Source organism: Penicillium riverlandense, assembly GCF_028828495.1.
Source record: "Penicillium riverlandense strain IBT 135883 chromosome Unknown utg000006l_segment0_segment0, whole genome shotgun sequence".
Lineage (NCBI taxonomy): Eukaryota > Fungi > Ascomycota > Eurotiomycetes > Eurotiales > Aspergillaceae > Penicillium > Penicillium riverlandense.
This window is the reverse complement of record NW_026643197.1, coordinates 1,101,342-1,117,003: the sequence shown is the minus strand read 5'-3', so window position 1 is coordinate 1,117,003 and position 15,662 is coordinate 1,101,342. Positions and strand designations below refer to the sequence as shown.

General features: G+C 54.6%; 6 protein-coding genes across 6 annotated transcripts; 4 read left to right on the top strand and 2 right to left on the bottom strand.

Annotated features, from left to right (window-relative positions):
* Positions 1 to 61: 61 nt before the first annotated feature.
* On the top strand, positions 62 to 2,720 carry N7474_006691 (uncharacterized protein; the record flags this gene model as incomplete). Its single annotated transcript, XM_057198101.1, has 4 exons — positions 62 to 190; positions 249 to 747; positions 823 to 1,585; positions 1,646 to 2,720. 4 exons carry the CDS (start codon positions 62 to 64, stop codon positions 2,718 to 2,720), a joined length of 2,466 nt encoding a protein of 821 aa, XP_057051541.1.
* Positions 2,721 to 3,352: 632 nt separating this feature from the next.
* N7474_006690 (uncharacterized protein) lies at positions 3,353 to 4,872 on the top strand (the record flags this gene model as incomplete). The annotated part of the gene is made up of 3 exons (XM_057198100.1): positions 3,353 to 3,986; positions 4,113 to 4,732; positions 4,789 to 4,872. The coding sequence occupies 3 exons, from the start codon at positions 3,353 to 3,355 to the stop codon at positions 4,870 to 4,872; spliced, it is 1,338 nt and encodes a 445-aa protein (XP_057051540.1).
* Positions 4,873 to 6,124: 1,252 nt separating this feature from the next.
* N7474_006689 (phosphoribosylaminoimidazole carboxylase ADE2) lies at positions 6,125 to 8,011 on the bottom strand (the record flags this gene model as incomplete). Its single annotated transcript, XM_057198099.1, has 4 exons — positions 6,125 to 6,321; positions 6,382 to 7,339; positions 7,392 to 7,489; positions 7,546 to 8,011. 4 exons carry the CDS (start codon positions 8,009 to 8,011, stop codon positions 6,125 to 6,127), a joined length of 1,719 nt encoding a protein of 572 aa, XP_057051539.1.
* A 185-nt stretch (positions 8,012 to 8,196) lies between these two features.
* Positions 8,197 to 9,654, top strand: N7474_006688 (uncharacterized protein; the record flags this gene model as incomplete). Its single annotated transcript, XM_057198098.1, has 5 exons — positions 8,197 to 8,206; positions 8,260 to 8,338; positions 8,407 to 8,455; positions 8,511 to 9,126; positions 9,212 to 9,654. The coding sequence occupies 5 exons, from the start codon at positions 8,197 to 8,199 to the stop codon at positions 9,652 to 9,654; spliced, it is 1,197 nt and encodes a 398-aa protein (XP_057051538.1).
* Positions 9,655 to 10,261: 607 nt separating this feature from the next.
* Positions 10,262 to 13,861, bottom strand: ctpA (Cu(2+)-transporting P-type ATPase CCC2; the record flags this gene model as incomplete). Its single annotated transcript, XM_057198097.1, has 1 exon — positions 10,262 to 13,861. The coding sequence occupies one exon, from the start codon at positions 13,859 to 13,861 to the stop codon at positions 10,262 to 10,264; it is 3,600 nt and encodes a 1,199-aa protein (XP_057051537.1).
* A 789-nt stretch (positions 13,862 to 14,650) lies between these two features.
* On the top strand, positions 14,651 to 15,656 carry N7474_006686 (uncharacterized protein; the record flags this gene model as incomplete). The annotated part of the gene is made up of 2 exons (XM_057198096.1): positions 14,651 to 14,909; positions 14,977 to 15,656. 2 exons carry the CDS (start codon positions 14,651 to 14,653, stop codon positions 15,654 to 15,656), a joined length of 939 nt encoding a protein of 312 aa, XP_057051536.1.
* Between the last annotated feature and the right edge of the window lie 6 nt (positions 15,657 to 15,662).

Genomic DNA, 15,662 nt, shown 5'->3' with positions numbered 1-15,662 from the left:
TCCGGCCCATGCGACTGGGCTTTGTTGCGCAACGTCGCTGGATCGGGCGAGCACTAGAGCAATGATCCAGTCACGATCGGGCACCTCACCTGGGTTCGCCGGGCAGCAATCTCCAGGCGAATCGTACACCCTCGAACTGCCAGATGGCCGCATCGCGCACACCCTCACGGCCTGCACGAGGTGTAGACAGGTACCGTGGAGCCACCACACCACTCGTAACCCCATCAACTGACGCGTACTCTTTCCAGCGGAAATCCAAATGCGACCCGGGGATCCCTCGATGTGCGCCCTGCGTGCGAAGCGATGCCAAGTGCGTATACTATGACTCCACTCGGGACACCACCATCCCGCGGACCTATATTGTGTCCCTCCGAGAGAAGGCGCGGAAATTAGAGAGGGAACTCGCAGCGGCGGAGAAACAGGTTCAGCATTCTGCTGATGCCGAATTGATGGTCCGGGGCGCAGGTCGCATCCGTTTCCGAGAAAATGACGAGCCGCGGTATCTTGGGGCCTCCAGCGGGATTGCCATCACCCGTTTGGTCATGGAAATGGCCAAACAGAACACTGATTCAAAGAGTATCAAAGACGTTGTGCCCGACTTCACGGCCCAAGAGATCAAGGCGGCCTTTGCACAGGAAGATTCGAAACCGACCTCGAAGGTATACCCTATGATCAGCTCGATCCCTCAACCCAATCTGCCTCCGCAGAATTTGACATACAAGTTGATCGATTTGTTCATCGCGAAAGGTACGTGGGTCTTCCAGGACCTGGGATACAGCCAGCTCCTTGTTCAGGTGCTTGAGACTGATTAGCTCTATACAGCACAAGCCTTGCTTCCAACTCTACATGAGCCGACATTTCGGCAAGATGTGGAAGATGTCTTCAACGGATCCAATGATCCTTGCCAGAATTTTCAACTGCGGATGGTCATTGCCATCAGTATGCAAAAGCTTAGCCCGCAATATGCCGGCTTAGCCGACAGTTACTATCTGGCTGCCTTGCCTTTCTTGGAGCCGACCTTGAAACTAATGGACCTGAAGGCCTTACAATGCCTTGTGCTGATTGCACAGTATTCCATACTGACACCCACCCGGACAGCATCGTACTGGGTCACAGGAACGGCCGTGAAACTGTGCCAGGAATTGGGCTTTACCGAAGAAGCTACTATCACCAAGTCCAGAAGTGGCGAACCTTTGAATCCCTTGGAGATCGACATGCGCCGAAGGCTATTCTGGATCGTGTCGTCAATGGAATTAGGGCTCTCCCATAGCCTTGGTCGCCCAAACAGCAACAGTGTCAGCCACGATCATATTGACGTGAAATTCTTCGAGTTGGTAGACGACCGCCATATCACAGCCGAGGGAATTGTCCCAGGAGCCAAGCCGATCATACCCAAGTGTATCGCAGTCCACTTTTTCAAGATGCGGCTGCTGCAGATGGAAGCTCGGCGGGTGCTTTACCTCAACAAGCGCGACACCCCAGCCGATGATCAAGATCCGTGGTTCGCCCAAATGTTGGCTAAAATCGACCACTGGGTGGCATCATGCCCCAAACATGACGATGGCAGCGGGCTGAACGCACAATGGTATGGATTCCAAGTAGACACTACATAGTATTCTTTGGCTGACTCGTTCGCGGCAAATAGGTTCCAGGGCAGGAGAAACACAATTGTGATTCTCATGTATCGGCCATCCCCCCAAGTGCCTGAACCATCCGTCAACGCTGCAAAAATATGCTATGATGCGGCCGTCTTCAATGTTGCCATGCACCGGGAACAGATGGTCACCAGCTCTGTTGACATGACATGGATCTTCACCCAATCCCTTTTCATGGCTTTGAATACTGTCTTGTGGACTCTTTCATACCCGGAGATCCGAAAGGAGCACCCGATGGAGGAAGTCCAAGGTCATCTGGAAACCGCGCTTGAGGTGATTGTCTTTGCGGCCGAGAGGTGGCCAGGCGTCGAGTCGGCCTTGCTTCTCTACAAACGTCTTGTCACCGCCTGTCTCAAGGCCTATAACACCGAAGAGTCGTTTGTTGTACACTCGCCTTCCAACCATCCGACCCCGACCTCATCAATGGGCCTCATGACCCCACCACCAATGTCAAGCCCTTCAAGTTCTACGACTGCCTCCTATTATTCACAAAAGCACCGGGCCAACCCGTCAGTTGGTGATAATTCCTCGACTGGTGTCTTTTCAAGGGGGCCATCCGCCGATCCAGCTCCATTTTCGAAAGCGACCACGCCTCCGGCCATGGTTCATGATCATTTCAAATCCACGCAAGTGTCGCCAATAGCTCCTGAGTTCGGGATGCAAACCTCGTCTGCAGCTCCAGGTGTAACAACTCAGTATTCACCCCAGACATACAGTGCGCCGGCCGCCGTGTATCCGGGATTCTCCATTGATCCCAACACCCCTTATAACACGATACCTTCGGTTGTGCCGGGCCTTCAAGGCTGGGATCCTCATTTCTCACTTGCCTCGACGACTGCGAGCCATCTGGCATACGTGGACGCCACCTGTGATCCCATGAATTGGACGGCCGCCATCGGCGACCAGTACTCTCAATATTTCAATGAGCCATTCCCGGTGCCTCCCTGGCGGGAGCGCACGCTGAGCCAACAGGAACAGATCGAGCTCATGGCGTCGCTCGAGCAGAATATTCCCGATGTATCTGCTCAGTTGGTGAACGAGTCCAATGCATTCTATCAGTCATGAGCAAACTCGAATGGCGTTGTAAGTTAGGTATGTCTGAAGATGGGCCTTTTTTCATTTCCAGGATGTCTATTCCCTGGAAGATTCTGCTACATACACTGTACCTCCTCGCCATAGTCGCGTTGCCTACCTGGCTGGCTTCAGCCCACTTTGTATGAGCTGGCCATGATTGACGAATAATGTTTTCATAATCAATCAAGATATTTCCATATTTAGTTCTGGTGCATAATTCCATATTCATAGTTCTTCTTTATTCCCATCTATCTATAGTAACCCACTAAGTTTGTCGATCCGTTTGTGTCAGTCACGTGCCCGTCTTTGCCGTCATCCTCAGCGCCTCACTGGGCTTGTCCATCCCCATCCTCAACCTCACCCAACCACCATCCCACCCATCCGCCCATCCCGTTCTCCATCTCCTGGGATCTCTTTCGCCAACCTGGGATGCATACGATCTAAGCCGGACGTGGAACGACTTGCTCGCCCGCCTGAGCGCCCGTCGACCGGGTTCCCCCTCCTCTCTCCAGGCCCAGCGCTCGTGTCAACCTTCACGATTCGGACTCGCTGTTGTCGATCGTGGAATAAGGGCTGCCTTGGCTCTAAATATCTGTGCATGCTAACCTGCCCCCCGGACGCTCATGTCTGATCGCACCTTGTCGACCTTCCGAGAAGGACCTCTTTCACCCTCATCACCCGCTTCTGGCGCTCTGAAAGAGAGCCACCGGCATCCTGTTGCTTCGGATCATATCCCCCAGACCCCGACGTCTCCTCCGTTGATGTCGGTCAGCGATCAAAGTCATGCCTCCAACTTCGCATCCTCGCAGACATCGCCGAATCAGACGACCGCCCAGCATCCGAACGGATCTTCCCCTCCATCCTCCACACCGATGTCTACCCAGGTCTCTCAGCAGCCGGCTATGAGCACGACGAACTCATTCCCCACTCCCGCTAGCAGCGTGGGCGGTCACCCAGCGAATGCAATGTCCACGGAGGAGACGGATTATTCAATCAAACTCCCTGGTGTGGGGGTGCAGGACTCGACAGGGTCTACAAATCAACAAGCAACTGATCACAGGCGGACCGACCACGATCGGCAATCCGAAGCTACGAATCCAGCGAGCGGCATTTCCGATCTTGCCACTGGACCCAACCAGGGCGCAGCAGAGGTGGATGCCATGGACGTGGATAAGGAATCCCTTCACCGTCCCGTCATCCCTGGCTTGGATTCTCTTCAGAAGAACTTCACCTCGGCTTTCCATCTTTGCAAAAGCTGTAAGGACTCCCTGAAATTGACTATGGTTTCCCCTGCAGGGTGATTCCTGCTGCTTTTTTTGGGAATCAAACTTTGTTAACACTGTCTTCTTCGTTTCTTGATAGCGCCTACTGTGTCTGGTCCAGATCCTTCATTGGATTTGATCTCCCTCTACGGGTTAGGCCCGGTTGCGCAATCGGTAGCAAGGGTCGACCCCACGACGGGAGAAAAGATCAACCGGCTGCGGAAGTCTTACGAAGGAAAGCTCAAGGGGTTGGGGCTTGCGGGTCGAAACAAACCAGTGAAACAGGAACCCGGCGCTCCTGGCAGTTTGAGACACATGACCCTATGGCCCGAGGAGGAGTGGCAGAATCAGAAGGTGTTCGGGAAGGCGATCAAGGTCGCAGATATGGACTCGGAACTGCAAAAGCTCCAGGCCAGAGCTATGCAGATGGAGCCCGGCGCGGTCCCCAACAACGATTTCTGGGAGGATGTCTTGGGCCATGAGAAGCCTGCTAAGCAGCAGCCATCTGGTGACACTGGAAAGAAGACTGCCCCTACTCCAGCTGCAGGCCGGTCAGTCAGTCAATCGATCGGGACGCCCCGGTCTCATCTAGAGACAGAGCGACCCCGGCCGACTCGAGGTCGCAAGAGACATTATGACGACAATAGTTTCGTCGGCTACGGTGAGGGTTACGCTGATGACGATACCGATGCTGGGTTCTACTCAAATGGCGAGGGAACGGGGAAGAAGAAACGAAAGAAGGTAAGTAGAAAGGGTCCCGACAATGAGTTCCAGGCGACTAATAGACCGGGAACTAGGATCACGTCTCCAAAGTGTCGACACCTCTCTCCGAACGAGGCGGGAGCTACGGAGTCGGCATGTTTGGCATTGGAGCCAGATGAAGATCCCAAGCTTCCTTTCTTTCTTTGTCTCCTACTTTCTTTCTTTGTCTCCTACAAGTCCCCATAGCAGGCACATGACCTGAGCTTGAGCGAGACTCCGACACTTGTTGCGAGTCCCTGCCCGCCTCTGACGAAACGGAATTTGCAATCAATACCCACGAACTGAGCTTTATGGGACCTTTGCAAGGGGGCCGGCCACTGGTCATTCCACAATGTCTACCAACGAAGTTGAGCCACTCAAAAAGTCGTTCTTGTTATTTCCTATTCTCTTTTTTCCTACATGGCCCAGGGCAAAGCACTGCCTTTTACAAGGGACCTTCTCTTGATTTTCTTCGTACATGTTGCATCACGGTGCTGGATATACCCGGCTTCATCTATCGGACGGCGTTTTCGGCTGGGCGGGAAAGCAAGTATTCCAACGTGAATACCATTGCATGTTCCTTTTTTGTTCTCTGCTTTCTGCCATGCCCTTTGCTTTCTGCCTTCTGCTTGCCACTGTTTTTCAATTTCTCTGGGACGTTTTCCCGCTGCTGTCTGTTATGGTTGGTTAGTCTTCTTCTTTTCTGCCAAGGTTGCACTACAGCCTTCCCTTCTGCTTGAGGTTTTCTTTTTCACGTTCTTGTATCCTGCTGGAGTGGACGCGGTCTTTCTCCTTTACCATTTTTCGCGTTATTGCAGTGCGTTATTGCAGTGGAATGGGAGAAAGTCCACTTTCTTACCCAACCGTCTGTTGCAGCGCCGACGGCCCCTATTGCCGGGAAGAGGCCTAGCCTCTGATGAGCATATTCAAAAAAGGCTCCCTCATACATGATAGAATGGAATGCCATTGAATTGTTCCAGTGCTTTTGGAGAATTGGCCTCGTCGGTGCGAAGGGGATCAAATCATGTACTTCGTGATCGCAGCTACTGAGATTGGTCCAAGGACCTAAGGAATTGATTGAAATAGATAAAAAAGAGGTCTCGATATGTGTAGAGCAGTCTAGACTTGACCCTCATTCTAGTTTGGGTTGCTCGGATCTCGGGTCTAGATCGAGGGGTGTATATATTATATCTTCAACTTTCGAGTAGCCCGTCAACACTATCTAGCCTAATGTGAGGGCAGCGGTTATCGATCCTGTGTGCCATCACCCGTGGCTGAGATTGTATGCTTGATTCCATCCATTTTCCTGTCATAGTTACAATGAAAAGAACCCGTTCTTCCTCATTAACCAACCCATTTTTAAAGACGAAATCTTCGAGGAAAAAAAAAAGCCTACATCTGCTCAAAGTACTTTTCCCACCCCAGCTCGCGCAGCTTGGTTCCCTTTTTCTCCATGTTCTCAGCACGAGCGTCCTCAGCATAGGCCTCAACCTTACGCTGAATGGCAGGGTCGAAGGAGCCCAGTACCCGAGCAGCCAGGAGGGCCGCGTTGATGCTGTTGTTGATGCCGACTGTTGCGACGGGGACGCCTGCAGTTACATTGTTAGCTTCACTGAGAAAGATATAAAGACCGTGTGGTTTCAGCTTACCTCGCGGCATCTGCACTATACTATACAGGCTGTCAACGCCGTCGAGCGAGCTGCCCTTGACTGGCACGCCGATGACAGGGAGCGCGGTGTGCGCGGCCGCCATGCCGGGGAGATGGGCAGCACCACCAGCAGCGGCAATAATGACCTTGATACCACGCGAGGCGGCCTGCGCAGAGTACTCGGCCATATAATTCGGAGTGCGGTGAGCGGAGGTGATTTCGACGGCGGGCTCGACGCCAAAGTAGTCGCGCAGTAGCTTGAGACCCGGCACCAGGGTTTTGAGGTCGCTGTCAGAGCCCATGATGACAGCCACCTGTGGCGGGGGCGGCGATGGCCCAGATTTCGAGGCGGGGGTCTTGACATCGCTACGTTGGGCGCGGATGTTATCGACTACCTCCACCAGCGGCTGGATCATGGTCTCTGCCTCGTGCATCGTCGGCGCAGTGACGGTGACATGGCCCATCTTGCGACCGGGCTTCGCGGCGCCCTTGCTGTACAGGTGGATGCTGGCATTGGGGATGGAGAGCGCGTGCTCTGCGGCCTGGAGGTGCGAGTCTGTTGTCGCGCCGCCGATAAGGTTGAGCATAATAGACGGCTGGCGGATCTCCAAGCTCTTGGCTGGGATCGGGAGGTCCAGGATCGCGCGCAGGTGGCTGTCGAATTGTGATAACCCGCAACCTTCAATGGTGTAGTGGCCCGAGTTGTGGATTCGGCTGGCGATCTCACACAGCATCAGGCTGTTGTCTTCCAGAAGGAACATCTCCACGCCAAATGCACCCTTGCCCTCGAATGCCGACACGGCTTTCCGGGCGAGCGCCTGGGCCTTCTCGTTGATGATGTCGGACACGTTTCGTGCTGGTGCGTACACCAACTTGCACACAGAGTCCTCTTGGACAGTCTCCACGGTGGGATATGAGAGGACATCGTCCTTGGTCTTGACGACCATTACGGCGAGTTCCTAGATAAAAGTTAGAACAAAGCTAGCACTGGGGCATAGGCAAGTGACCAACCATCTTGAAATACGCCCATTTCTCCGCATACAGGGGCCGGTCCTTCAGAGCCTCCAGGGCTGCGGGAATGTCCGCCTTTGAGTTGACACGGTAGTTTCCTGGGAAATCCATCAGTGGTGTGCCACCAAAGTGCACAAATATGGATGCTACCCACCACGACCATCATATGCCATTGTCTTCGACTTGAGCATCATGGGGAAGCCCAATTGCTCCCCGATCTCAGCCAATTCCTCCGGTGTATTCTTGACCAGTTCCCGATGGTCCGCCATTGGGATCCCATATTTCCGCAGGTGTTCCTTCTGGTCGAATTTGTTCTGGATCGTCCGAATGGCTTGCCAGCTGGGCTCCACGCGGACCTGCGACGCCACCTCCTCGAGGGCATAGGTATCCACGTGCTCGATCTCGGCCGTAATAACATCGCAGGTTTTGGCGAGCTGGCGTACAGCCTCACGCTCTTTGAACGAGCCCGTCACATGGCCGCCGTGGAAGCTGATCTGCTTGGCCGGGGAGTTGTCTGCGTCCAGGACGTTGGCCTGGATGTTCAATCGGTTGGCAGACTCGACGAGCATGCGGCCCAGCTGACCGCCGCCGAGGATTCCAACCTTGGGGGCGTTCCACATGGTGATTGGAGTGACTTGAGAAAGGAAGTGGTTGCATCATGCCCCTCCACCCGGAAAATTCGCGATAGTCACGTGCAACTATCAGATAAGCACCGGCCAATCAATAAGCTTTGGAGATTTCACCGCCCGATCGCCCCAGCTTTGCAGTCGCAGGAGACCATCGCCTGCTTTCCGCTGCACGAACCATGTCGCTGGGTGAGTGTGTCCCGTCTAGGATATTACGGCTGTCGCAAAGTCGCAGCCATAAGGAGAGCGTGCACTGACTCGCTTCGTTATGGCAGATGAGGAAGCCCTCGAGACAGTCGCCAATGGCGGCTCGATGGAAGTGTATGTCATGCGACTCCGCGCCTCCTCCGTGGCTGGGAGAAAGACTCGATGCTGATACTCTGTGACAGGGAGAAATGGGCTGGCATGGTTGCGTCGCTGCTCGAGCGACTAGATTACGTGCGCTTCAATCCTCCCAGGCGCGCCTTCGAGACTTCTAACCAACCCGCTCTAGATTGTTCACAACGTGTTTCCCATGCCGCGGGTCCCTCCAGCGGCTTCCTTTGGCCCGCAGTATTTCCCACAACAGACCTCCCAGAGTGATGCCTCCAATTCCTTCCCGCTCGCAAGCAGCAACAAAGAAAATGCGTCACCTGTCGATCCTCAGACATCTCGAGCCACCCCTCCCTTGAGCGAGCGAGTGCCAGACTCACAGCCTCAGTCATCTAACGACCAAGCAAACAACACGCTTCCACCACCTCTCGCATTTTTATTGGCTACCATTCGGTCCTCAATCAATTCCTTCTTCACAGAAAAGCCTCCGCATACCGTCCAGAGACTCGCGGAGCTGATCCTGCGGCCGACGGCACACTACAGAACCTTACCGGCATATCTTCGTGCTCTGGACAGGGTTGTTTCTGTGACCAGCAGCGCAGACGTGTTCCCCTTCCAGACGCAGACGAGCACGGCTGGCCAGGCGAATGGGATACATCCAGGCGGTGCCGGCGGTACCTATTTGCCCACTGATGCCTTTGGAGGTGACGACTCTCTGGGTGGTGCACTACTTACCCCTATTCCTTGGTTGACGAATGCATCCTTTGGGAGCGAGGATGGTAGCGCATTGGAGGATGGTACGTGTCTCTCTGTACTTTTTTGGGTGCACCTTTTTGATATTCAATATGCCTGGCTTTGCTAACTGGAACACCACGTATTCAGCCACTGGAGAGGCGATAACTGCACAACCTCCAGATGCCGAGATTGTTGGCACGACAGGCGCCGCAGAGAACGAGGATTCAGCTGCTGCTGTTGTTTCCTCCCCGCCACCAGACCAGTCTGAAGAAGTTCCACACGCCCGCGGTCCCATGGTTGTCGGTGTCGAGGACATGGGTCTGCAAGATGGAAAGGGCGTGGAGATGAATCTGGGCGAGCAGGGAGCGTCAGCGGATTCTCAGGGCGCCGACGGCGCCAACGACTCTGCTGCGAGCGCGACCGAACCCCAAGCTACTGGCGATTCAGCTGCCGCTGATAAGGACGGCGACATTGTTCTTGATGACAGTAAGCCCAAAGAGGGAGAAGAATCCAAGACAGAGGGTTCTTCCGCCGAATCAAAGCGTGAAGAGAAGAAAACCGAGGCAGCGGAGACTGAGAAGAAAGATTAAGTGAGGCGCACAGTGACCTTTCGTTTGATGTATGGTTTTTGGTCTTCTGTTTATTTGGTTTCTGCCGGCTCTTTTTTCTCGCATCATGAGTGACGACCTATCAAGAATCTAGCGATCTCTAGTGTCCGCGGTAGTAGACCCTATGGGAGATAGACACTTTTCTACATTTGACCCTTATCATAGAAGTAGCGCCCCTCCACGTTTGCCTGCCCTGGTCGCGTACTCTCAGTTTTGACGATCAACAACATCTTAACATGACCAGGTTGCACCACAGCATATGACCTTGAGTATAAGCGTAGACCGACATGAGGACATACAGCTTTTATACAAATTGACTGAAGCCTTGGGCTTTCCAAATCCCGGCTCATGATTTGTTTTGATCCAACTCTTATCGAAGATTTGTACGTGCCAAATGAAGTGTCACTTACTATCAAACTACTTGAGAGATAAAACTGCAGATCCTGGACATGAAAAATGAGTATATAAAACAATAGAGGTATCGACCATTCATAAGATAACGCCAAAAGCAAACCTTAAACCCCAGTGTTACACCGAACCGAGAACAAGATAAACAAAATGCAACACCCATACCGAATGCCATCAAAGATCAAGCAGACGGCTCGACCGTCTGCAGCGGGACATAGCCCTCGTCGTCTCGCATGGCGGTCCCGAGACCCTTCCCAGTAACCAACGACCAAGCCGCAGAGGTGAAGTACCGAGCACGGCTCCGCAGGGAGCGGGGACTACCAGAAGAGAGGATGGTAGCAGGCGCCCACCAGCTAGACTTGCGGGAATGGAAGCGGGCTCGAGGACCAGAGGGTGGGATGGTGCCGTCGTGAAGCTCCTTCTCAAGCCGATCGATTTCCATCCATGAGGGTCGGCGCCAGAATTTCAGGAGCAAGCTGCTGACTACCACGGAGACGCTGGAAGCCGCCATGGCGGCACCAGCGGCCATTGGGGGCAGCATGAAGCCCGTAAAGGGGAGGAAGAGGCCCATTGCGAAGGGGAGGCCGATGATGTTGTACAGACAGGCCCACATGAGGTTCAGCTTGATGCGGGTGAAGACGGAGCGCGAGAGGGCGAGGCTGGCGGGGACGGTGAGGAGGTCATCTGGGCGCATGAGGACGATGTCGGCGGCTTCCATTGCCACGTCTGTGCCGGAGGAGAGCGCGATTCCGACGGATGCGGTGGCGAGAGCTGGTGAGTCGTTGATCCCGTCTCCTACCATGGCGACGCGCTCACCCGTGGATTGGAGGGAGGAAATGATTTCGCGTTTCTCGGATGGAGAGACTGAGGCGTGCACTGCGTCTGCGGGGATGCCCACAGCTGAAGCGATGGACAGCGCTGTGGAGGATGTGTCACCCGTCACCATTGAGGTTGAGATGCCCATGCGGTGAAGTGCCGCCACCGCTGCTACCGCCGTGTCCTTGATGCTGTCTTTCAAGGATATCGTCCCTGCGTACTGGTTGTCAATTGCGACATGGATACGCGTAATTCCAGAAAATGTGCTTCCAGTCTTAGGGGTAGCAGGATCCGGCTCTCCACGAGTGTCGGGGTCTGCCGACACTGGCACAGAGACGTCTTTTGATCGCAGAAAGTCGGCGTTGCCGAGAAGGACTTGGTACCGAGTGCGCTCGGCGGTGGAGGTTGGTTCGACAAGTGCAGAAATGCCCTTGCCTACACATGCGTCGAAATCGCCCAGGCTCCCTGGCAGCCCGTCCTCGCCTGGGTGGCCCGATTCGAGCTTAGCTTCAGAGAGAATGGCCCGTCCGATCGGGTGCTCACTGCCCATCTCTGCCAAGCCAACAATGAGCCACCAGAGTTGTCGACGCCGCTCGCTCGCCGTCCACTGTGACTCGATTCGTGCCTGGGCGACACTCATCCGGCCCGAAGTCAATGTGCCGGTTTTGTCAAAGACAACATGAGTAACTTTGGTAGCAGCCTCGAGAATGGCGCCGCCTTTGACGAGAATACCATGCGCCGCGCCAACGCCAGTGCCAACCATGACGGCAGTTGGTGTACTGAGACCCAAGGCACAGGGACAAGCAAAGACAATGACGGAGATGCAGAGCTTCAGGCAGACCATGACCGTGCCGCCACCGTCTTCCGACTGGAAGATCTTGGGTGGGTTCGGCAGGATGTGGCTCAGGAACATCCAGCCAAAGAAAGTGACCAGGCCAAGCCCAATGATCATGGGGACGAAGTAGCCCGCAACAATATCTGCCATACGTTGAATAGGAGCCCGGCTGGTTTGCGCATCTTGGACCAGCTTAACAATCTGGCTGAGTTGTGTGTCTTTGCCGGCTCGAATGACTTTGAAGTCGATCGAGCTAGTGCCGTTGACCGTGCCTGCAATGACATGGCTGCCTTTCGTCTTGTGGATTGGCAGTGCCTCCCCCGTGATCATACTTTCGTCAACATAGCTTTCGCCTCGGATAACCACACCGTCCGCGGAGACCTTGTCACCAGGATGAAGGATGACAATATCGCCGACCTGGATCAACTCGGTAGGGATGAATTTGTGATTGACCGATCTATCCTCGGCCAATGCCGGCTCGGGCCCGCCTGACGAGACGTTTTTGGAGGCTGCCCAGCCCTCGGCCAGCTTCTCGGCTGCAATCGGGTCCTCATAGATGGTTGTCATGGATGGTGCCAAGGACATAAGGCGGGAGAGTGCAGCGGACGTTTGCCCCTTTGCCCGATTTTCTAGCCAGCGTCCCAAGGTGATGAATGTGATGAGCATCGTACTAGTATCGAACACGGTGCTTGGACGTTTGTGTTGTCCGCTGAACAGGGACATGAGTATGGTAAAACAGCTGTAGAAGAAAGCAGCCGAAGTGCCTAGCATCACTAAAACATCCATGGTTGGACTGCGATGCTTGAGAGACTTGTAGCTGGTGATGTAGAATCGCTTTCCTATGCCGAATTGTACAGGAGCGGTGAGAGCAAAACAGGCGATGTCGCCCAAGAAGAGGCCCGGAAGGATTTCAATCTTGCCGAAGTCGAGTGCTGGCAGACACATCGGTAGGACCTTGTTGATAGCAGTGACGGGGATCGCAAAGGATAATGATGTGATGAATGCACGTCTCCATTCATGAATCTCCTTTGTCTTTGACAGAGACTCCAGCTGCGCGTTTGTGTCATCTGAGTCCACCATGAGCGCGTTGTAACCAGCGGCTTCAATCGCTTCCACCACTGTCCGAATGCCGATTATTGACGGATCAAAGGAGATGACTATTCGAGAAGTCGCCAAGCTAATCAATGCTGAACTGATTCCAGGACGTTGCAATAGATCACTCTCCAGCGCAGATGCAGAGGCAGCGTCCTGCAGGCCATGAAGGCTCAGGTTCACTTGTTGCGTCTTCCTCGACAGAGGCACCTGCGTCTCAGATGACACGATGGACGCATCAAAGCCAACATCTTCAATCAGACTCGCAATCTGCTCCGCTGACAGAACATCCGCATCGTGCACAACCACTGCACGTTCGGCAAGAAGGCTAATGTTGAACTGGGCGACTCCATCCACATCTGCCAAGGCATTTTGGACGCTGGACGTACAAGCACCACAGGTCATACCTCCGACGGCGACGGTGGTTACTAATAGACCAGGTTTGTCGTCGGCCACATCGAGCGCATTCGAAACCTCATGCCCCTTCATGGCTGATGCCGTGTCCAATACCCGTGCCCCAAACCCGCGGTCTTCAATGATCTCTGCGATTTGGTCTGGCGTGATTGTATCCGCATCGTGTTCTACCACTGCTCGTTCCGACAACAACGACACACTGACCGACTTGACGCCCGGTACGTCTTTGAGCCCGCTTTCGACGGCCGAAGTGCATGCGCCGCAGGTCATACCCTCGACCGCCAAGTTGGTCAGCGAGACTCGCGCTGTCTGGCCATCGGAGGCACTGCCTTTATTTGTCTGCTCCTCGGTCGACAGGACCGCCGCGTCGAACCCGCAGTCTTCGATCATCTCCGCGACTTTCTCCGGGGGGAGGATGGAGGGGTCGTGCTGGACGGCGGCTCGGCCCATGATCAGACTGACAGAGACGTCGCCTATGCCGGCGACGTTTTTGAAAGCACCCTCCACGGCTGAGGTGCATGCGCCGCAGGTCATCCCGTCGACTTTGAGAGTTGTCGTGGCCATGGCGGGTGGTCGCCGCGGCACAGGGCCTTCGCCCCCGGCGCCTGTGGATTCCGAAGACATGACGACAGGAGGGAAGGCGCTCGGCGGGAGGAATGAGGATGTGCTATCGCATGGGTGTGTTGAAGAGGAGTGTTGGGTGTCTTCGGTTTTATCAGATCGGCAAGGTGGATTTGCAATCAAATAAAGGGCGGATGGCTCGGATGGCTCACACGCCGACAGATCAATACCCGATTGAGGGAACAAAGGGGCCACCACGGCAAATGAAGACACGCGACGTGCCCGGGACAAGAGTGAAAGAGACAATAGAGCAGAAGAGAAAAGAAAAGGTAGATAATTGTCCAGGTTGACGGGTGGATGTGATTACGCCATACGGTGGATCGTGGCCATTTCTAGCGTGCCACGCTGAAGAATGCAGGCCCCGGTTCAATATGTATGGCGCTGCAGCTGACGTGATGGGCCGGTTGGAAATCCAAGTAGCCCAGTGACAATGTAAGAGAAGAGCGATCTGGATTAATAAATAATAAGAAGAGAAGTACGTTACTTATGAGGGAATTACTGTTGAACCCGCTGAAAGCGAATACGAGTACCAGTGCTGCGGTCAACACTTCGCATAGCCCACATTCAAGAGGTACCCAATGAACTCTTCCAGCGACCGAGATAGAGAAGAGATACCCAAGAAGTCAAATCTGACACTCTTCCAGACAGAATACCAAAACATAATGCTCTGCAGTCCATGCCCAAGAGTAGTGATTATAGAGTAGATCCGGTGTTTGCAGACAATGCAAACAAGCACCACCCCAGCATCAATACTCACATCATCCGCATCCTGCGTACTCTCCCCCATCAGCCATGGACCAAACACACACCCGAGCCCTGGAGGCTCTTCAGCCCTTCGTCCACCTAGCCAACTCCAACAGCGCCACCTCTCCCCGCTTCGTCGCCAACATCGTCACCAATGCCACCTCCAGCCCGCACACCTACGTGTTCGCCGAGCTGCTCGAAACCCCGACCATCCAGGCCCTGGGATCCCCCGACACACCGGCCGAATACCAGGGGTACCTGAAGCTGCTAGAGATCTTTGCCTGGGGCACCTGGCAAGAGTACCAAGGTGCGTCCCGAACCATATCTCCCCTCCTCTGGGGGGTTTGACTATCAAATCTCACATTGACAAACAGAAACGCCCAACCTCCCCAAACTCAGCAGGGAACAAACGCTCAAGCTGCGCCTTCTCTCCCTCCTCACCCTCTCCACAACCACAAAACCACTCACATACTCGGCGCTCATGACCGCGCTTTCCCTCCCTACGACATCCGACCTCGAATCTCTCGTCACAACCGCCATCTACGCCTCCCTCATAACCGCCCGCCTCAGCCCCGCATCTGACCCGCCCACCGTGAAGGTGACAGCGGTAGCGCCCCTCCGCGATGTGCAGCCGCAGTCTCTCCCGAAGATGATCGCTCTGCTAACAGAGTGGGAGACGCGGTGCGGCGACGTTGTCTCCGACCTCGAGGCCGAGATCGCGCGAGTGAAGAACAATGCCGCAAGACGGCGAGTCAAGGAGCAAGAATACCAGACGCTCTTGGAGGAGGCGGTTAAGCAGCGCACCGAGAATGCGGGGAATAATGGTGCCGCATCAGGACGGGCTGCTGGGAAGAAGGGTGTGTTTGGAAGGCTGGGCGCCGCGGCGGCGGGGATGGGTCGCAATAAGAGGGAGTTTAGTGCTGACGATGTGGATGAGGATGATGGGTTCTGGGATATTAATACGGATGGCATGGATATTGATGAGGGTGCTGGGTCGTCGTCGAGGGCCGCTGGGAGCAGGCATTCCAAGCGCATACTCGGGAAGAAATCCTGAGTGATT